This window comes from Neophocaena asiaeorientalis, unplaced genomic scaffold (assembly GCF_003031525.2).
Source record: "Neophocaena asiaeorientalis asiaeorientalis breed wild unplaced genomic scaffold, Neophocaena_asiaeorientalis_V1.1 scaffold223, whole genome shotgun sequence".
Classification (NCBI taxonomy): domain Eukaryota; kingdom Metazoa; phylum Chordata; class Mammalia; order Artiodactyla; family Phocoenidae; genus Neophocaena; species Neophocaena asiaeorientalis.
Window position 1 is genome coordinate 608,670 of NW_020175045.1, and position 20,985 is coordinate 629,654.

The window sequence follows — 20,985 nt, forward strand, 5'->3', positions numbered from 1 at the left end:
CCATGGCACAACCTGTCGGGAAATGGCGCTGAGCAATCTTGCCCTGGGTGTGTTACGTGTGGGGACAGACGTACATACGTGTGTGTATATTTTTATGAGTTAGTTTTGTATCTCCTCATTAGCTGTATGTACATTATAACACAAGCAAAAACGGAAAGTAAAGGACGGGGGAAGATCTAGATAGAAGTAGGGCTTCCGACGCCTGGTCACCTGGGGCTTGGGCCCTGAGCGCCGTCCCCCGCCCCGTTTACTGGTTCCCGTTCAAGGCCTTCTGCGGAGGGAGGGAGGGGGCTCTGTGCTGGGCGCCGGGAGCAAGGCGGGGGCTGCCGTCGTCCGTCCGTCTGGAAGGCGCGTGTGTCCTCGTGCGGAGGCCAGCACTCAGGCAGGCTGTGCTCAGCCCGTGACACGTGCGCGGTGCAGGCGGCGTGGCCGCGGGGGCCCGGCAGGAGCAGGTGGTGGCCTGGGGTGCTGGTGTCTGGGCCGGGTGAGCTGGGCTCCAGGCTGGGGCGTGCAGTGGGCCCGGGGGAGCCGGGGGCCGCAGGCAGGGGTCGTGGCGTGGGGCCCAAGTGCCAACTGGTGGCGCCGGGGCTTCATCCCGGGTGCTCGCTGGGACTCAGGAGGCGTGAGAGCGCCCTACGGGCTTGTGCGGCCCCTCCCGTGTCCCCGGGGTCCCACGGCGTCAGGCGGGGGTGGCCGGGCAGCTGCCTCCTGGCCGGGGGGTCACGCCGCCCTCGCCCCTGCAGAGGAGGTCCTGGAGTCCTATGAAAACCCCCCACCCATCGTTTTGCCGAGCGAGGGCTTCCAGGTGGATCTGGAGGCCGACTGCCTGGACGACAGCCTCCACCAGCACCTCCTCTACATCCGCCACTTCCTGTGGAGCCTGCGGAGCAAGCCCAGCCCCGGCGGCAGGCCCGCGCGGCCAGAGTGTCTCCAGGTACCGGGGTGGATGCAGGAGCGGGGGGCTCCCGAGGCCGCGGAGGCTTGGGGGGCCCCTCTGTCCTCCCAGCACATCGGGTTGCCTGGTGCTGAGTTCTTTCCCCCCTCCCCCAGGGCCCGCAACACACCAACCCCGAGGGCCACCCTGAGGACCAGAGCCGCCCCCTGGCTTCCAGGGACCCCGGCAGGGGAGCCCGTGAGGCCGGCTTGGAGCGCGCTCCTCCTTCCGCGGGGGACCCCCAGGCACAGGGCCCTCTGGGAAGGCCGCCAGGCCGCGTGAGCCGCGGGGGGGCCCAGGCCGGGGACCCACACGGGGACCCCTCATGCCTGCTCACGCCTCCCGGCACCCCGCTCAGCCTGGAGCCCGCTGTCCCCGACTGGCCAGAAGCCAGCAGTGCCTGTGGGGAAGTGCTTCTGGAAGGGAGGAGGAACGGGCCGAGCGGCCCGGGGTGCGCAGCCCCGCAAGGTGAGCCCCGAGCCAGGCTCGCACCCCAGTCCTGGCCCTGCTGGCGCCTGGGTAACTGCCTCGGGGTCCTTCCCCTGCGGGGTCCTGGTGTCGCGTCTGGCCCGGGCTGTCAGAGTTGCCCACGAACGCCTGTTGCCCTGGACACAGGACAGGCTCCTGGGGCAGCTGGGGAGGGCACCGCGTGGCTCAGGCCCGGGCAGCTGGGGACTCGGGGAGTCACTCCGCCCGGGGGAGAGGAAGGATGGCCCCATGAGGTGTGTTGGGCCCCAGAGCCGATGCGAGGCCAGCGGGATTGGTGGGGGGCGGGGCGGGGGAGTGGAGCCCTGGGCGTGTGGGCACTGGGCTGGCCGGGCTGGAGGGCAACGAAGGGCAAGCATCCCCCAGCCCCGCCCGGCCCCCGGTGAGTCCTCAGTGCTCGCGCCAAGCTTAGAGGGTGCCCTGAGGGCAGGGGTCACTGGGACCGAGCTGGGCCTGAGGCAGGACACCTCTCAGCGACCTGGGTGGTGCCCCGGCAGGGCGCCACGACTGACCTTGTGGGGAGAGAGAGGGCACAGGACCCTCAGCGTGGGGAGCAGCAAGGCCCAGCTGAAAAGAGCCCCAGCTCCGGAGGGACAGACGTGGGGTCACCGCTGAGAAGTGCGGTGGGAGAGGGAAAGCAGAGCCCACTTCTCAACCTTCCGGAAGCACCCGGCCTCTGAGCGGGGCCGGTGTCCCGGGGCAGTACAGGGTGGCCTGACCCCCGTCACCCTGATGGTGGTCCGGGTCTGGCTTTTCCCTTCTGGCCAGACGGGCATCTTTCTGGACCTCTGTGAGCACGTGTCTCTTTGGAGCAGCCAAGCCAGGATGTCCCTGGGTCCGGACAGAGTCTGGACAGAGGACTGAGCCGCCGGCCCCTGACCTTACCTAACCCCGCTGCATTTTTCTCGCCCGCCCAGGAGACTGTGCGGCCCCGGCGGCCGAGCCCCCTCCAGCCCCTTCCAGCCACAGCTCCAGCACGGACGACTTCTGCTACATGTTCGTGGTGGAGCTAGAGCGAGGCCCCTCCGGGCTGGGCATGGGCCTGATCGACGGGATGGTGAGTGAGCTGCCCCACCACTTCCTGCAGGCCCCCAGGCTCCTCCTCTTTCCCAGAGACGGGCCCACAGCTGGGGTGGTCACAGGCAGGCGGCGGGCGGAGGCCCACGCCCTGGGGACCAGGGGCTGGTGGGGGCGTCTCAGCAGCTGCTTCCACCGCCTGCACCCTCAGGCCTCATGGCGTCTGTCCTGGGCCTGCGGGGACTCTGATGGTGTCCAGCGCTGTCCTTGAAGACACACTGACGACCATACAGTGAGCCCCACCGGGCCAGGCCGGGGGAGGGGCGGAGGTGGCCCTGCCTGGAGACCCCTGTGTGCGAGGGGCCCACGGAGCTCTGAGGCTTCCGCTTCTCCCCCAGCACACACCCCTGGGCGCCCCAGGGCTCTACATCCAGACCCTGCTCCCGGGGAGCCCCGCAGCCTCCGACGGGCGGCTGTCGCTGGGAGACCGCATCCTGGAGGTGAACGGCAGCAGCCTGGTGGGCGTCAGCTACCTGAGGTACCGCGCCTTGCCCCCCGTGGCCTCCTCTGCCCCCTCCCCCACCCCTTGGCCTGTGAGAGGCCACGTCCAGCCTTGGGACGTTGGAGCTGAGTAAATGGAGGCACAGCCGTCCGGCCTGGCTCCCAATGGCCACCTCCCGCCCTTCCGCCGCATTGGCCCTCTGATGACACACCAGTCCCCGCAGGGGCTCAGGCACCTTGGGGTGGGGCGGGCTCTGGACCAGGCCGCCAGAGCGCAGGCTCCGTGATCCCGAAGCTCTGTCACAGCACGGGGGGCTCAGGGTTGCTGACTGTAACTGTCCACTTGGGGTGACAGCTGGGGGGTGGGGGGTTGGGTCGCCCCCCAGCACCTCCAGGAGGCTCTGCCCGCCGGACCGGCAGTGAGTCCTCACCCGGAGGGCTCTTCTACACCGTCCCCACCCCTTCTCTGCTTTCAGAGCCGTGGATCTGATCCGACACGGGGGAAAGAAGGTGCGGTTTCTGGTTGCCAAGTCAGACGTGGAAACGGCCAAGAAGATCCGCTTCCGCACGCCCCCTCCCTAGGCGCCGTGCAGGGGCGGCCCGAGCACCTACACCTGCGGCTCCCAGGTTACGGCCCCTTCTGCCAGACTGTTCGGTGTGGCTGCGTCACCCACAGGACGCTAGCCGCGGTCCCTAGTGTACATTTTATTTTATTGATATGACAGATAACACTAAGTTGTGATGCTTGGCACAGAGCCTTCGTGTTTGAAGATTTGAGTGTTAAAGTATAGATTCAATAAACTATCTTTCGTATTGTAGAGGCTGGCAGGGCGTGGAGTCTGGGTGGGCACCGTGCTGGCCCCCTAGAAGGGTTGCTGGAGGTGGGGCGGTGCCCTCCGAGGAACTGCTCCCTCCCTGCCAGTGCGGGAGAGTCCCCGGGGGGACACGGGGCTCGCTGGGGTGCCGGGATGGCTCTAACTCGTTCCTCGCCTGCCCTCCACCCTGCCCGCAAACGAGGAGCAGCGGGGGAGATGCAGACAGCCCCCGGCCGCCGAGGGAAAGGGCCAGAGCCGCCCCCATCAGAGGGGGCTGCACCCTCGGTGATGCCACACTCAGCACGGTCCCAAAGAAGGGGTCTGGAACCCCCCAGAAGGTTGTAAAGTGAGAGTCTTGACCCACTGTGGGTATCCAGGCTTCCTCCCTCAGACTCACACCCCTCCTGATGTCCTCTCTGGCCGCTAAAGCCATGGCTGGGCCCTAATACCAGGCTGGCCGGTCCCAGGCTCTCAGTCTGCGGCCCGGCTGGTGTCCACCCGGTGGCCTTTGCTTCACCCTGGTGGGGGGCCCGCCTCCTGCACCGGCCGCTGATCCTGTGCAGGGCCGTGTTGGTGTCACAGTGGTAGCAGGCAGGGCACCTCCCGGCTGGCTGTCTTCGGCAGGTTCGGCAGTGTGCGCCTCCCTGGGCTCTGGGCTGGGGTCCTCCTCTTCGACAGGAACAGAGACTCTGGGGACGAGAGGGTCCCGGCCAGGCAGCTGCAGACACACCCTTTACGTGGAAAGGGGTCTCGTGGAGGGGCCAGCGGCCGGAAGGTGTGTCCCAGGCACCGGGCCTCGGGCAGCTGTGGGCGCAGAAGGGAGTGCGGGTGGGGGCCCGGGCCTGCGGGTGCCCAGTACCAGGTGTCCGGATTCCACCTGACCTGAAGCAGTTCCCAAAACGCTGGATGAAATGTACTTTAAAAAGTCAGTTAAAACGTGCAATTGAACCCCCCCCAAATTCTGAAAGCCCTAAACAGAAAGAAGGGCACGAGTTCAGGGAGGCTGGCAGCTGACCCGAGGCCTGCCGAGCACCACCCCACCCCCACCCCCCGCGGAGCTGCATGGAGTGGGCGGGGGGAACCCCTTGCATACCGCAGAGTTCGGGCAGGGAAGGGCTGGGGCCCCAGGGAAGGGGGGAAGACCTCGGAGCTCCGCTTCTCGCTGGCAGGGAGCGGTGCCGAGAGCCCTGCGAGCCCTCTGAGCCCTCTGCAGGGAAGGACACACTTCATTCCCGGGGGTCAGCGCTGTGATTATCCCCATTTGCAGACGAGGAAAGTGGAGCACAATGGGACTGTCATTTTCTACATCAGTCGGCCAGCGCTACAGTAAGTGCTGTGAGGACAACCCGACAGAACCCAACCTCTGGAAGCAGCTACCCTGGTCCGCCCTCGGCGCGGCTGCAGTGGGCGCCCGGCCCAGGTGAGTGCGCCCTGCTCGCGCGCCATCCTCCGGGCCGCAGCCCAGCCCGTGTCCTCACGGCCTCCGAGGCCCCCGGCGGCTCTGCCGCGGCGGCTGACACGCCTGGGACAGCCCAGCCCCGCCGGATTTGCACTCGCGTCGTTGGACTGGACTCCCAGCCACCACAGAAGTCTACCCTGCAAAGACAATGGTAAGGGAACGTTTCTAGAGCGGCCTTGGCTCCGTGTGAAGCAGGGAAAAAAGTCCCCTCAAAATCGTATTCTCAAACTGGTTCGTAGGCACGTTTGAGACCCAAACTTGAAACGTCTGAACAAACGACGTGAAAAAACAAAGCTGAGCATTAATTGGCATCTTGACAAATTGAAAAAAAGCATTTTCTCTAGGTGTCACATCCTCAACCCTGGCCTCCCTGGACCCAAGTCCGGAGGGCCAGGCAGGGCCGGGTGGGCCGGGTGGGCCGGGCTGGGTCGGGCCGGGCAGCCCGGGCGGGCGAAGGGTGTCGCCGGGGCTCGCAGGGCTGGGTTGGTCCCATCCTGCGAGGGTCAGGTGTCCCTTGGCACGCCCCGCACCAGTGCCCCACGGCTCTGCTCCGCGCACCACCTGTCGCTTCTCGGAAAGCATCCTGGGGCCGGGACGCCAGCCAGAGGCGTCCGTCCCTGCGGCACCCGCCCGGCCCCCATCAGCTTCCTCGGCGGCGGGTGTTTCTTAGGGCGTCTGGGAGGCAAAACCGGCCGGGGGCGGAGGCAGGAGCTGGCCGGAGCCTGGGGGCGTGGCCAGGAGCGTGGCCGGAGTTGGGGCGTGGCGGAGCCCGCGAGGGGCAGGGCCGGAGCCTGGGGGCGCGGCCAGGAGTAGGCCTGGATGTTGGGCGCGGCGGAGCGGGTGGGCTGGGACTTTCGAAGCAGCAGCACCACCTGGTGGCCGAGCCCCGCCAGGTGCCCGGGGAGCTGGGGCGCAGCCTTGGGGGTTGGTTTACAAGCGGGGCGGGCCCTGACTTGAACGGAACAGTGGTAGAAAGCGCTTGAGAGGACGGGGTGTCTCCCCCGATTGGTGTAAGAGCAAAGCGCACCCGGACTTGCTCCCAGTAAGGCTTCTGGCGGCAGGTACGGTGGTCACTGGGAACACTTCGCTCGGTGCCCTGCCCCTTCCCCCTGCTCGTAGGAGGCTGCACGTCTGCAAAGGCGACAGCACCTCCAGCCCACCCAGCAGGAGCCTCAGAGCCCCAGCCTTACCGTCTTCAATTTAGGAGCAGGCGAATATCTAAAAAAATTGTCACTGACCAAACCCATTTCCCCAGTGGCAGCTGCCACCTCTGGGAGGTCGACACTGCTTCCTTCCTGACCGCATGTGTCTGTCAGTGATCTGTGGCTTCTGTACCATCTGGGACATGGGCTGAGTGGGGCTCGGCCCTGACACATGGGGATTAGGTGAGAAGGCAGAGCACCGGGTGAAGGCCCCTCCCAGCCCCACGGCCAGCTCTCCCAGCCCAGCAGCACTGCGTCCCCTGGACTCTGCAGCAGCTACGTGGCTGCCCGTGGGGCTCCCTGCTTCCTGGGTGGAGGGAAAAGAACAGACCCCGTCTTGTTCACGCAGCCATTTTGTAAAGATTTATTTTCGCCGTATCTCTTCTTGCCCCCAAACAAACAAACAAGGACCGGCAGGACACAGACCAGGCAGCTTCCACCCAGTCCCAAGAGGAGCTAAAGCCGAGAATCAGTGCTGTGTCACTACACAGCTCAGTGTGGTCACGAGAGAAGGGGGTTAAGAGAAAAAGAAAGACACGCAGAGGCCAAAGGCTGAGACTGTGACCGCCTCCCCGACCACTGAAGCCACGGCTGGTAATACCAGGCTCTCAGCCTGCAGCCCTGCCCAGCATCCACCTGGTCCCTTCACCCTGGCAGGAGGCCCGCCTCCCTCTCCACCAGCCGGCTGACCGTACGCAGGACCAGGGGCAGGGCCGTGTTGGTGTCACGGTGATAGCGGGGCTCGGACACCTCCACGCTGGGCGTGAACACAAACTGGGCCACGCTGGGCATTTTCAGCAGGTTTAGCAGCTCGGTGGCCCGCGTGTGGGCGGCTCGCGCGCCCTCCTCACCGGGCACGGGGCCTGCAGCTGGGCTCTGGGCCAAGGTCCTCATCTTCGACAGGAGCAGGGAGACCCTGGGGACGAGGGAGCCCCAGCCCGTCAGCTGCAGGCGCACCCCCTCACACGGGCAGGGGCAGGGGTGTCGTGGAGGGACCAGCTGCCAGGAGCACCCAGCTAGCGTGGTCTTGGCTGGGAGAGGTGAGGCGGCAGTGCTGACACAGCCCACGCCACCCGCAGCCAACCAGAAGGGCTTTGGGGGACAGGACCACCTCTCCCGACGGGAAGCCTGTAGCTTTCCCTCTGCCCACCGCGAACGGGCACCTGGGAATCAGGTCTTGGCTCCGAGAGGCCAGCTTGGTCAGCGTGGTCATGAGCACGGTGACGACCTGCGGAGGACACCTGGGAAGGGCGGCGGAGGGCCGCGACTGGGTGACCTCAAAGAGCAGGGCCTCCAGGGCTTCGAAGAAGTTGTTGATCTGCTCCACGGTGCAGCGCCGGTCCCAGGACACCGACAGGTACTCGCCGATGGCCCACACCTGGGTGGGGGACAGCACTTCAGCCCTGTGACAGGCCCGCACGGCAGGCGCAGGCTGGGGTGGGGCAGCGGCCGCCTTACCACGGCTGTGAGCACGTGCCCGCCGCTGCGGGGGCCGCCCACAAACTCCAGCAGCTCCTTCGCCTGCTCGACCACCAGTGGGGGATGCAGCTCGCACAAGGCCGGGAACTGGGAGCTCAGCACCCTGCCAGAGAGGACACGTGGGCTGCGCTCGCCCCACGCAGACCCCAGCCCCGCGGCCCGTCCCGAGAAGAGCTGGGCGGTGGCGGGAAGCCCCCGAGCACCAGGTGGAGGTAGAGGTAGTCCCGGCCCCGCCAGGAACCTCTTGCCCCACCAGGGAGGAGGCTGGGCTGGAGCGGGGATGAGCCCGCCTAAACTGGGCCTTCAGCAAGGGGGACACATGTTCTGGAAGGCTCCGTGCAAGAGGGGCTTGGGTGGGCAGGGAAGGGTCCGTACAGTGGCCGAGGAAGTGCCGAGGCTGGGCTGGGGGTCTGTGGCAGCTGGGGAACCGTTGCCATGAGGGGCAGAGCGCGCGGGGTCAGCGAACCCGTCCAGGGCTGGGCCATGGAGCCGCAGGAGGGACGAAGCCCGCCAGGAGGGACCCACCTGTGCACACCGGCTTCGTACCCCGGGACCTGGTAAAGCGAGTCGCTTCGTTCCAGGAGCAGCAGTGACAGCTGGCTGGCCAGGGCCCCGTCAGCAAACTGGGAGAGAGAGAGAGAGACTGCGTCCCACCCCCAGGGAACACCTCCGCTCTGGACCTGGCTGGCTGCTGCCCTGGGGGCTTCTCTCGGCCCCAGTTCTGGGAGGGACAGGAGCCGGGCTGGGGCTGGTGTGAGCTGCCCTGTCTGCTGTGATGGACCGGCCCCTTGGCCACTGAGGAAGCTGGGGCCCTGTGGGTCCTAGCTCCAGCCGGTCCTCTGCTGCAGGGACAGAGGCCCCAGGAAGCGGGCTCACCTGTGTCACCGCCGAGAAGAACGCCCGGAGCAGGGTGGGCACGGCCTCGGCGCACTGGACCACCCGGGCGCAGCCGGCCAGGGGCTGCAACAGCCGGTAGAGCGGCGTCAACCTAGGGACACGTCCCGGCCCTGAGCACACGCCTGTTCCCCGTCCGCCTGGGGACCCGGCTCTGGGAGCGCCTGCTCTGCCCTCATCAGAGGCCACCCTGCGCATCTCCTAATGCACGGCCTGCTCCCTCTGCGGCCGCCCTGCTCCCGTGGCACACGGGAGGGCTGGAATGCGGCTGGGGGCAGGAGGCCGTGGTCCAGTCCTGGCCCTCCCGCCCTTAGGATGTGCTACGCCTCCCTTTCCCCACCTGTGGCAAGGAGTCAGCACAGTGCCTACCCCACAGGGCGACAAGGACGGGATCAGGAAACTGAACAAGCAGACCATAAGCCAGGTGCCCAGGAAGCGCTTGGCCACGTGGCCAGCGCCTGTTGGGTGGGGGTCACCAGAGCTGTCTCTCCAGGTCAGAAGGCACCAGGCCTGGGGCGGATGCCAGGGCCCAGCCTCAAGGCCTCAGGGAGCTCTCGTGTCCCACGTGGGGCCTGGGACGCCCGGCAGCGAGCCCTACCTCTCCACGGTCCCGCTGGCGTGGGCACGCAGCAGGTGCTGGAAAAGACCCTGGACCTGCGAGTCCCGGAGGGCCTCCAGGCAGCCAGGGGCCCTGATGGAGACGTCCCAGGGCGGCCTCTCGGATGCAGCCTGCAGCGACCTGCGAGCGGAGAGACTCCTGAGGCCGGGCTCGCATGTGGGCTCTGGCCCAGGCCAGAAGAAGCTGGACTCGGCCCCTGCCCTCGCAGTACCCACTGGCCAGGGAGAGACTAGAGCGGACGTCACCGTAACATCACTGTGCCCTGACCCAGCCAGGAGCTGCAGGATGACCCAAAAAGGCCTGGGGGCCGGGCCCCTGGGAGGCTGCGCGGCTGAGTGAAAGACAGGCTGGGCTCCGGGGCTGCCGTCGGGGCGGCGAAGGGGTGCAGAGACGCTCTGCTTGGGAGACAGCAGGAGCGGCCGGGGGCAAGGAGGGACAGGGACAGGGCAGACACGGTCAGAACAGTGAGCAGCGGGGCCGGGCAGGGGCTCACCTGAGCTGCAGGTCCAAGGCTGCGGTCAGACAGGGCAGGTCCAGCAGCAGATGGAGCATCTCCACGGCCGTCCCTGCGTCAACCAGCGATGGGAGCAGCACCACGAAGTCAGAGGTGAGGGGCGGGCTGTTCCAGGCCAGGAACTGCGGGGACAAGCAGGGCAGCTCCAGTGGGAGCCCGGAGGGCACGGCCAGCCCTGCCACCTCCTCATGTTTCACTGTGACCCAGGAGTTGGAAAATACGCCCTTCAACTTTCTTCCCCCTTATTCTTTTTGCTTCTGCACTCACTTTTGTACCAACCGTCAAATCACTTTCCATTTATCATCGTGTATTTTCCTGATTAAAGAACTCAGTCTCTGATTTTGGAAAGGCCACGCAGTGACACGCCAATCACAAAAGACTCATCAGGGCTTCCCTGGTGGCACAGTGGTTGAGAATCCGCCTGCCAGTGCAGGGGACACGGGTTCAAGCCCTGGTCCGGGAAGATGCCATATGCCGCAGAGGACCTAAGCCCGCGTGCCACAACTACTGAGCCTGCATGCCACAACTACTGAGCCTACACGCCTCCACAATGAAAAGCCACCACAATGAGAAGCCCGCGCACCGCAACAAAGAATAACCCCTGCTCGCCACAACCAGAGAAAGCCCACGCGCAGCAACAAAGACCCAATGCAGCCAAATACAGGAAAAAAAACAAAAAAACCCATCAAAGACAGAGGTGCCAAATAGCTGAACACACCCGGCAACGCTCCCCAGTGAAGAGATGCTAACCTGAACCAACTCTGCGAGCCCAGCCACCAAGCCAGGCCCGACCTCGCCTTCCTGAGGGCACGGTGCCCCCAGCCCATGCCAGGACACTGCCCCAGGGGCCCTGCACACCCCAGGCCCCCAAGCCCCTGCTCTGGTTCATGGATGACCAAGCATGCCTTGAAGAGGTTGGGGAAGCTTGTCCTGAGAACGCCAAGGTTTCTGCCAAACAGAGGCAGGCTGTCCCTGCAGAACTGGACAAACTCGAAGGCCAGCATCGGGCTGTGGAAATGTTCAGCGGGGATCCTGGTGAAGAGGTGCTGGTACACGGCTTCCGCATCCACTGCGGCGGCCTCCCCTGAAAGGCAGCGGGCTCCGTCAGGGCAGAAGGCCTCGGGTGCTGCCGGGGGCGCCCCAAACCTCGGGCCGAGCCTCCAGGGCCACATGTGTCTGCGGGACACCAAAGGCAGACATGTCCGCCCTTCGCAAGCACGGGAAGAGCCAGCTGAGCCGGATCCGGGTCTTCCCAGGTGTCTCTGGCCACAGACCCACCCTCTGGTTACGCTACGGGTACGCTACGGGGATCGTTCCTTGGAAGGGGCTGGTTTCACGGCACCTTCCAGGAAACTCTCGTGGCAAGGAGTTCAAGATCAACACAGACTTGGTAACGTTTTAATTTGCTACTTAAATCCATCTAAAAGTTCCCATCGAAGTGCTAACGGCTCATCAGATCAGTGCTGCTCTACAGACGAAGGAAGGGGGCAGCGTGCAGGGGAAAGCCGCCCTCCCCGCAAGCGGGTCTGCTCCCACGGGAGGGCGGAGGCTCACCGTGGTGCAGGAAGAACTGGGCGACGGGCAGCAGCGCCCGCACCCAGGCTGGGTCCCCGCGCAGGCGCATGTGCAGAGGCTTCAGGCAGGAGAGGGTGCGGTACAGGAAAGAGGGGTCCTGCTGGCAGAGCACGTCCAGCACCAGCACAGCCTCCACCAGACACTGCGGGGACCCGAGGAGGCCGCTCAGACAGAGCTGGGAGGGAGCGCCCGCCCGCCCGCTCGGCCGGCACTCACTGCTTTCTGCAGGTCTGAGTCTGCCTTCTTCAGGGCTCCTGGGGGAGGGAAGAAAGCCACCTGGTCTCTGTGTCCCCATCAGAACAGCCAAACAAGAAGGTGCCCCGTGTTCTGGAAGCTGGAGGAGAGGCTGGAGAGCCCACAGCTGGAAGCGACCGCAGCGCAGACGCGAGGTGGGGACTGAGCACCACAGGCCACGGACGGGAAGGGTGGCCCCGGGACTCACGCCGGTTACTCTGCTCCAGCAGGCGCTGGCAGTACTCGAAGGCCTTCTCCCGCAGCCATTGCTGGGGCGGCAGCAGGTGTCCGGCGGTGGAGGTGGCTGAGAGCACGGACAGGGTGGAGCCTTCCAGCTCCGACTTGTCGTCTGGAAGAGAGAACGAGGGCTCAGGACAAAGAAGGACCTCCGCAGGGTGCGAGGAGGGCTGCCGTCGCTGACTGCCAAGGCCTGCGCCCTTTCCCGCCTGCTGCCACCCCAACTGGACACGGTGGTGTAGATGAGCCCAGACTGTCTATAACTGCTAGTGGGCTTGCAGAGGAGGAAGAGTTTGGAAAAGCTGTCTGAACAGTCCTGTCGACATCTGGCTTCTCAGCTCGTCTGGGAAAGGTCTTCTGGAGACAACGAGGCTCAGCCAATGTTGCCAAGGGGCCCAGCACGTCCTGCCTGTGTCCTACCTGCATCCGGGGCGCTGGAGCCCCCAGGGCCGCTGTCCAGCAGCCAGGCCCGCAGCATGGAGAAGGCCTGCACGTTCAGCCACTGGTCCTCCGTGAAGCGCTGGCCCGTGGACAGCACCGTGAAGAAGTCCGTGGCCACTGCCCCGTCCACCTCGGTGACAGGGCCCAGCTGCAGGAGGCAAGGAAGGTCAGCCGGCGCCGCAGGGCCCGGGAAGGGCCGAGAAGAGGCGGCATGGGGCACGAGCCACTGCCCTGGCCATCCACGCTCCTCTGGGACCACGGGCACCCCGCCCCCACCCAGGGTGCGTGAGTGCGGGCACTTGAGCTGAAAACGCGGCCCTCAGTCAAATACGATCCCTGCCCGCGTGTTCTGGGCCTCAACCCACAAAGCGCGTGACAGGCTCGGGGGCTGTGACCCAAGGCGCCCCCGCATGCCCGAGTGGAGCGAGGAGAGAGCGCTCGTTCAGGTGGCGGCCTGCAGGCCAGGCCGGCTGAGGCGGCCCAGGGACACGGAGCTCCGAGTGCCCCAGCCTCACCTGCCGGGCTCTAGGCGTGGAGAAGAAGCCCCCGGAGGAGTGGGCGACCGCCTGCTGGACACTGGCGTAGCGGAGCCAGTCCCCCAGCCGCTTGCTGAGCGCCCTGGTCTGCTCTGTGCAGGGCGGGGGTGACACCGTAGGAACCGAGTTAAATCCCGCAGCCTCGCGCTGCCCGGGCTGCCACAGGTCTTCCTAGGAACCGGCAGCAGCCCCGGCGGCCCCTCGCCCCCGGTGGCAGGGTGTGTGCAGACCTTCACGGAGGGCGTCCGGGGCCAGGCTGGTGACCTTGGACACGACAGGGAGGAGGTGCCTCAGGCTGGGCCCCTCGGGCTGCCGGCTCTCCAGGACCTTGAGGACGCGCTGGCCCAAGCTCCTGACCTGCTGTTGGTCACCCTGCAAACCCCACAGTGGAACGTGTTCCTGCGCGTCACGAACGCCTGGTTCGGGCGTCCGGAACGTCACGAGGGCAGCCCCGGCCCTGCAGCCTGAATCAGCCTCACAGCCCTGGCTCATCCCCCCACCCGGAATGGGGGCGGAGGGGGGAGGGCTGCTGGGTGACAAGGGCCCAGCCGAGCCTGCCCGCCCCACGGGGAGCACGCGGCCTGCAGGGCCACCGAGGGCGGGCGGCGGCAGTCACGTTACCTGGGCCAAGAGCACAGAGGCCACGAGGCCCAGCTGCCGCGTGTTCTGGATGTGGTCGCAGGAGAGGCTCAGGCTGTCGCAGGGCGACATCTCTCTCAGGACAGCGGCGCAGAGCAGCTGGAGCTGCTCGGGGCAGGTAGGCGAGCAGAGGGTGGTCTGCAGCAGTGCCATGCAAGGCCTCTCCAGCCTGGGGGGAGGGGGCGTGTCACCCGCCCGGGCCGGGCCAGGCAGCGCCCCCCCGCCCCGCCCCGCGATGCCCCAGGGACGCGTGTGCTCACCTCCTGTTGTATTTCGTGGCCGAGACGATGAGGAAGAGCCTCCGCAGGGCGTCCGGGGCGTCGGGACCCCAGTCCTCCTCTTGCAGTAGCGCACAGACCCGGGCACAGAGCCTCCCCAGCTCCTCATCCCGGAGCTCCCTAAACAAAGACGACGGCGTCGGCAACCCGGCGGCGCGGGACCCGGAAACGCCGCCCTGAGCTGTGACAGGACGGCTCTCGGGCTGGGGACCGTCCCTGCTGAGCAGAGAACAAGCCGGGTGTCGTGGAGGAAGGTGGTTCCAGCACTACCGGGCCTCTTGAGACGAACCCGCTGACTGGGTACCCGGCCTGGGTCCTTGCTCCCCCGCACCAGGCGGGGGACCCTCACTCCAGCAGTTACTACGGCAACCACGCATTCGGATTGTTATTCCGGGACCAGGAGCACACCCCGACTGGTTTACGAGTCAGAAGTTAAGGGGGGTTTAGTCCGAAACGACTTGCTTTTCAAAAGATTCCTTCAGTGCGCCTTTAGCTTCTGGGAACAAGAATTAAAAATGAAAGGTCAAATGTTATGACACGTTACTCTAATACTTAATTTAAAAATGTATCTACTGAGCATTTACAGCAGGTAAGATGCTGAAGCCTCCAAACGGAAGCCCGGTTCTAGGCTTACTCCAGCCCAGAAGGCAAGAAAAAGCAACGTGGCCACAAGTCACCGCGCTGGGAGCTTCTGGGGGGCTCTTGGCAGGGCCCTTACACAGCTGGGCCCCCAAAAGCCGTGGCTGAAGACCACCAAGTCCACTCTGCTCGAGCTCGGGGTCTGCGATTCTGACCTGAGGGAGACGGCGCATCCCCAGGCTGTGGGGCTGAGGAGAATGTCCGAGAACCCCGTGGGCTGGGGGTCCCGGGCGGCGGCTCGGGTTTCCCGTTCTCACCTGAAGGCTGGCAGACAAATCCCAATGGCTTCCCCACCACGCCTCGCCTCCCACCCCCGTTTCCATTTTTTCACTTAATCCAGCCAGAGTGGGATTCAGCCACCTACACACACAGGCAAAGGCGCGTGTGGGACGAGGAGGGAGGAGACTGAGGTGAGAGGCCGGGTCCAGGTCTGCTGCTTGCCGCGGCGACGGCCGAGGGAGAAGCTGCCACGCGTCCCACAGTCAGTCATAGCTGAGGCTCCTTCCCAGAACGGCGGTGCCCCTCGCCCGTACCCCAGATTAGTCCCTTCCAATGTATTCTCCAAGTCACCGGATTGTTTCTAAAAGGCAGTCTGCCTACACCGGTCAGTAGCTCCCCACTGCTTTCAGACCCAACCCCCAGGTGCTAGTGCAGCCCACAAGGCTGGCTCGTCCTATTTCTCCTGCTTCCGCCCCTGGCACGGACCCTCTGCCTGAAACGCTCCCGACTGCTTCCCTCGCTAGCTGACGCGTCACGCACTCTGAGCTTCTGTTTAGTTGTCTTGTCCTTCAGGAAACCTCCCCTGGCCTTGCTGCTCCCACCCCCACCCCCAACCCAAGTCCCACTCTCTTCACTTGTTCTGCAGTTCCCAAGTCATGCTTCTGATAACTTTCCCCAGCCTTGCCTTCCATCTCTGCAAAATACAGAGAGAAACTAAAATTTACTCCGAATCCTAACTCCCAAACGTTAGTAATCTGTTTTAAAGTCCCGCCAAGAATCACGGGCTTAATTAAAGAAAAACAGTGAAAACCAGTAAGACTCAACTGGTAGTTATTAACTTTCCTCAAATCCCAACAGAGAGGAATTCCCACCCACCCGAGACAGAAAGAGAAATAGGAATTAAACAGTGAGGGCTGTTCCTTCTGCCTTTCAGCCTATACATTTCTGACCTTGAACAGAAAGAAGATGAGCTGGATGTTCTGAGTGGGTCTCAGTTCTTACTCGTCCCCTGGCAGGACCTCTAGGCTAACGAGCATGTCGCACGCTGAGTGAGATGCTAGCACTTAAAGATAATCTGTTTTCAGGGAGAGGAGAGCAAGATGGCAGAGTAGGACACAGAGCTCACGTCCCACCACGAACACATAAAAAATACATCCACACTGAAAGCAAACTGGAGACTGGCATAAAGACTCCTGTGCAACCAAGGCTGTGAGGAAGATGCGTCCGGACTCGGGAAGGAAGGGAAGAAAAGCGATCACGTCGGGGCTCGCTCGTGCCCCTGGGAGGGGACACAGAGGAGGAGGGGGATTGCATGGGCTTGGAGTTCCTCCCTGGGGAGTGAGTGGTTCAGACCACATATTGGGGCATCCCAGCCTTGAGGATCCACACCAAGAGAATGAGTCACCATGGCTGGCTTGAAAACCAGGGGGACTAACGGCAGGGCTGTAAGAAGCCTAGACTCCACTCGTGAGGCAGGGGGAGAGCACACACTTGGAACAGAACCAGCTTGGACCCGACCCTCAGGACAGCTGCTCCAGCAAACTGGGACCCGCCCTGACAGGGCAGTCATGGCCACTGAACAGACGAGAAGCTCCAGCCCCTTTACATCTCCAGCCACACCCCCTACCAAGGCGACAGCTGCCAGCACAGCCTGGGGGAAGACATGACTCTTCCTCACTTCAGCTCCAGCTCTCCCAGCAAAGCCAACGGGCTCATGCAGACCGTACAGGGACGCTCCCACACAAGGACATGCCTTAAAGACTGGGATAGGTAACTGCTTCACCTAATTTCACAGAGACAGAAAAAGCCAAGCAAAATGACAAAACAGGGGAATTTGTTTCAAATGAAAGAACAAGAAAAAAAAATGAAAAAAAAAAAACAACCAATGGAACAGAGGTAAATAATTTACCAGATAAAGAGTTGAAAGCATTAGTAATAAGAACGCTACTTGAACTAGGAAAAAGAATAGATAAACACGGGACATTCCTGGTGGTGCAGTGGTTAAGAATCCGCCTGCCGGTGCAGGGGACACAGGTTCGAGCCCTGGTCCAGAACAGAGCAACTAAGCCCGTGCACCACAACTACTAAGCCTGCACTCTAGAGCCTGCGTGCCACAACTACTGAAGCCCACGCGCCTGGAGCCCATGCTGCACAAGAAGAGAAGCCGCCGCAAAGAGAAGCCTGTGCACCGCAACGAAGAGTAGCTCCCCTCGCTGCAACTAGAATGCCCGCGCACGGCAACGAAGACCCAATGCAGCCAAAAATAAATAACTAAATAAAAGGATCCACCTGCCAATGCAGGGGACACGGGTTCGAGCCCTGGTCCAGGAATATTCCACATGCCACAGAGCAACTAAGCCCATGCGCCACAACTACTGAGCCTGCGTTCTAGAGCCCGAGCCACAACTACTGAGCCCACGTGCCACAACCACTGAAGCCCGCGTGCCGAGAGCCGGTGCTCCGCAACAAGAGAAGCCACCGCAATGAGAAGCCCGCGCACCGCAATGAAGAGTAGACCCCGCTCGCCGCAACTAGAGAAAGCCTGCGTGCAGCAACAAAGACCCAACACAGCCAAAAATAAATAAATAAAAAATTAATTAATTTTTTAAAAAAGAAAAACACATTAAAAAAATGAGGACAGTTTAGGAACATTCTTAAGTGTACTAACATTCACATGTAAGGGTCCCGGCAGGAGAAGAAGAGAGTCAAAAATGTATCTGATGAAATTATGACTGAAAACTTCCTGTGCCTGAAGAAGGAAACCGATATCCAGGTACAGGAAGCAGACAGCCCCAAACAAGATGAACCCAAAGAGACCCACACCAAGACATACCATAATTTAAAAATGGCAAAAGTTAAAAATAGAATTCTAAAGGCAGCAAGAGAAAAACAATCCCATACAAGGGAACCCCCATAAGGCTATCAGTGGATTTTTCTGCAGAAACTTTTCAGACGAGAAACGAGTGTCATAAGATATATTTAAAGTGCTGAAAGGAAAAACCTACAATCTAGGATACTCTACCCAGCAATGTTATCATTCAGAATTAAAGGAGAGATAAAGAACTTCTCAGACAAGCAAAAACTAAAAGAGTTCATCAATACTACACTGACCCTAAGAGTTAAAGGATCTCCTCTATGTGGAAAAGGCTAGAACAAGAATTTACAGAAAAGGAAGAAGTCCCACCAGTAAAAGCAAATATAAAGTAAAGGCTGTGGGTCAACTAATTAAATAAGCTAGTACAAAGGTCACCATATATGAACCCCATGGTAACCACAAATCAAAATTGATATTGTGAAAATGACTATACTACCCAAAGCAATCTACAGGTTCAACGCAATCCCTATCAAGTCACCAATGGGATTTTTCACAGAACGAGAACAAGAAATGTTACAATTTGTATGGAAACACAAAAGACCCCAAATAGCCAAAGCAATCTTGAAAAAGAAAAGCAGAGCTGGAGGAATCAGACTCGCTGACTTCAGACTATACTACAAAGCTACAGTAATCAAGACAGTATGGTACTGGCACAAAAACAGAAATACAGATCAGTGTAACAGGATAGAAAGCCCAGAGATAAACCCATGCACATATGGTCACCTTATCTTTGACAAGGGAGGCAAGAATATACAATGGAGAAAAGACAGCCTCTTCAATAAGTGGTGCTGGGAAAACTGGACAGCTATATGTAAAAGAATGAAATTAGAACACTCCCTAACACTATACACAAAAATAAACTCAAAATGGATTAAAGACCTAAACGTAAGGCCAGACACTATAAAACTCTCAGAGGAAAACATAGGCAGAACACCCTATGAGATAAATCACAACAAGATCCTTTTGACCCACCCTAGAGAAATGGAAATAAAAACAAAAATAAACAAATGGGACCTAATGAAACTTAAAAGCTTTTGCACAGCAAAGGAAACCATAAACAAAACAAAAAGACCACCCTCAGAATGGGAGAAAATATTTGCAAATGAAGGACAAAGGATTAATCTCCAAAATACACAAGCAGCTCATGCAGCTCAATATAAAACAAACAAACAACCCAATCCAAAAATGGGCAGAAGACCTAAACAGACATTTCTCCAAAGAAGACATACAGATGGCCAACAAAGACATAAAAGGATGCTCAACATCACTATTCATTAGAGAAATGCAAATCAAAACCACAATGAGGTATCACCTCACACTGGTCAGAATGGCCATGATCAAAAATCTAGAAACAATAAATGCTGGAGAGGGTGTGGAGAAAAGGGAACCCTCCTGCACTGTTGGTGGGAATGTAAATTGATACAGACACTATGGAGAGTCCTTAAAAAAACTAAATCAGGGCTTCCCTGGTGGCGCAGTGGTTGAGAGTCCGCCTGCTGATGCAGGGGACATGGGTTCGTGCCCCGGTCCGGGAAGATCCCACATGCCGCAGAGCAGGTAGGCCCATGAGCCATGGCCACTGAGTCTGCACGTCTGGAGCCTGTGATCTGCAACAGGAGAGGCCACAACAGTGAGAGGCCAGCGTATTGCAAAAAACAAACAAAAAAAAAACCCCAAAACTAAATCAGAACTACCATATGACCCAGCAATCCCACTACTGGGCATATGCCCTGAGAAAACCATAATTCAAAAGGAGTCATGTACCACAATGTTCACTGCAGCACTATTTACAATAGCCAGGACATGGAAGCAACCTAGGTGTCCATCGACAGATGAGTGGATAAAGAAGATGTGGCACATACATACAATGGAATATTACTCAGCCACAAAAAGAAATGAAATTGTGTTATTTGTAGTGAGGTGGATGGACCTAGAGACTGTCATACAGAGAGAAGTAAGTCAGAAAGAGAAAAACAAATACTGTATGCTAACGCATATATATGGAATCTAAAAAAGCAGTAGTGATGAACCTAGTGGCAGGGCAGGAATAAAAACACAGATGTAGGGAATGGACTTGATGACATGGTGGGGAAGGGGAAACTGGGATGAAGTGAGAGAGTAACACTGACATATATACACTACCAAATGTAAAATGAATGGCTAGTGGGAAGCTGCTGAATAGAACAGGGAGGTCAACTCGATGCTTTGTGACCACCTAGAGGGGTGGGACAGGGAGGGTGGGAGGGAGGCTCAAGAGGGAGGGGACATGGGGACATATGTATGCATACGGCTGATCCACTTTGTTGTACACAGACACAACACTGTGAAGCAATTATACGCCAGTAAACATGTGAAAAAAACAAAACAAAAAACAAAAAAAACTCAAGGTAAGAAAGACAAAGAAGAACGGAGAACTATAAAAAACGACTAGAAAACAAGCAACAACATGGCAATAAGTACATACCCATCAATAGTAACCTTAAATATCAATGGACTAAACACTCCAATCAAAAGACATAAGGTGACTGACTGGATAATGAAACAAGACCTATCTATATGCTGCTTGAAAGAGACTCACTTCAGAACTAAAGACACACACAGACTGAAAGCAAGGGGATGGAAAAAGACATTTCATGTAAATAGAAACAAGAAAGCTGGGGCAGCAATACTCATAATAGACAAAGTAGACTTTAAAACAAAGTCTGTAACAAAAGCCAAAGAAGGGCATTAGGTAATGATAAAGATAGTAGGGGACTTTAACACCCCACTTACATCAATGGACAGATCACCCAGACATAAAGTCAGTAAGGAAACAGTAGTCTTAAATGACACATTAGACCAGTTGGACTTCATTCAACTAGGCATCAATATCTACAGGACATTTCATCCAAAAACAGCAGAATACACATTCTTTTTAAGTGCACATGGAATGTTCTCCAGGATAGATTACATGCTAGACCACAAAACAAGTCTCAACAAATTTAAGAGGATAGAAATTATATCCAGCATTTTTTCTGACCACAACCGTATAATACGAGAAGTCAATTACAGGAAGAAAAATGGGGTAAACACTAACATGTAGACACTCAACAACATGGTACTAAAAAACCAATGGGTACATAAAAGAAATCAAAAAGGAAATAAAAATACCTCAAGACAAATGAAAATAAAAACACATTCCCAAATCTATGGGATGCAGCAAAAGAAATTCTAAGAGGGAAGTTTATAGCAATACAGGCGTACCTCAAGAAACAAGAAAAATCTCAAACGTCCTAACTACCTACCATCTAAAGGAATTAGAAAAAGAAGAAACAAAGCCCTAAGTCAGCAGAAGGAAGGAAATAATAAAGATCAGAGAAGAAACAAAATACAGACCAAAAAAAAAAAAAAAA

The 20,985-nt window shown here is 59.6% G+C and overlaps 2 protein-coding genes across 2 annotated transcripts in view; one reads left to right on the forward strand and one right to left on the reverse strand.

The window, feature by feature from the left end:
* Positions 1-3,603, forward strand: part of RADIL (Rap associating with DIL domain) — a 54,364-nt gene extending 50,761 nt beyond the window's left edge. The window contains exons 10-14 of the mRNA XM_024763553.1: positions 744-934; positions 1,051-1,402; positions 2,338-2,477; positions 2,836-2,975; positions 3,415-3,603. Coding sequence (XP_024619321.1) covers positions 744-934; positions 1,051-1,402; positions 2,338-2,477; positions 2,836-2,975; positions 3,415-3,520 — 929 coding nt within the window. The 3' untranslated portion in view covers positions 3,521-3,603. The remainder of the gene's footprint in view (positions 1-743; positions 935-1,050; positions 1,403-2,337; positions 2,478-2,835; positions 2,976-3,414) is intronic.
* Positions 3,604-6,754: 3,151 nt separating this feature from the next.
* Positions 6,755-20,985, reverse strand: part of AP5Z1 (adaptor related protein complex 5 subunit zeta 1) — a 19,249-nt gene continuing 5,018 nt past the window's right edge. The window contains exons 2-17 of the mRNA XM_024763530.1: positions 13,843-13,980; positions 13,565-13,751; positions 13,174-13,315; positions 12,923-13,035; positions 12,387-12,555; positions 11,938-12,078; positions 11,712-11,749; positions 11,475-11,637; positions 10,826-11,004; positions 9,900-10,042; positions 9,386-9,526; positions 8,770-8,881; positions 8,419-8,516; positions 7,873-7,996; positions 7,578-7,792; positions 6,755-7,330 (exon numbers count right to left, since the gene is read on the reverse strand). Of these exons, the coding sequence (XP_024619298.1) occupies positions 7,060-7,330; positions 7,578-7,792; positions 7,873-7,996; positions 8,419-8,516; positions 8,770-8,881; positions 9,386-9,526; positions 9,900-10,042; positions 10,826-11,004; positions 11,475-11,637; positions 11,712-11,749; positions 11,938-12,078; positions 12,387-12,555; positions 12,923-13,035; positions 13,174-13,315; positions 13,565-13,751; positions 13,843-13,980 (2,374 nt within the window). The 3' untranslated portion in view covers positions 6,755-7,059. The remainder of the gene's footprint in view (positions 7,331-7,577; positions 7,793-7,872; positions 7,997-8,418; positions 8,517-8,769; positions 8,882-9,385; positions 9,527-9,899; positions 10,043-10,825; positions 11,005-11,474; positions 11,638-11,711; positions 11,750-11,937; positions 12,079-12,386; positions 12,556-12,922; positions 13,036-13,173; positions 13,316-13,564; positions 13,752-13,842; positions 13,981-20,985) is intronic.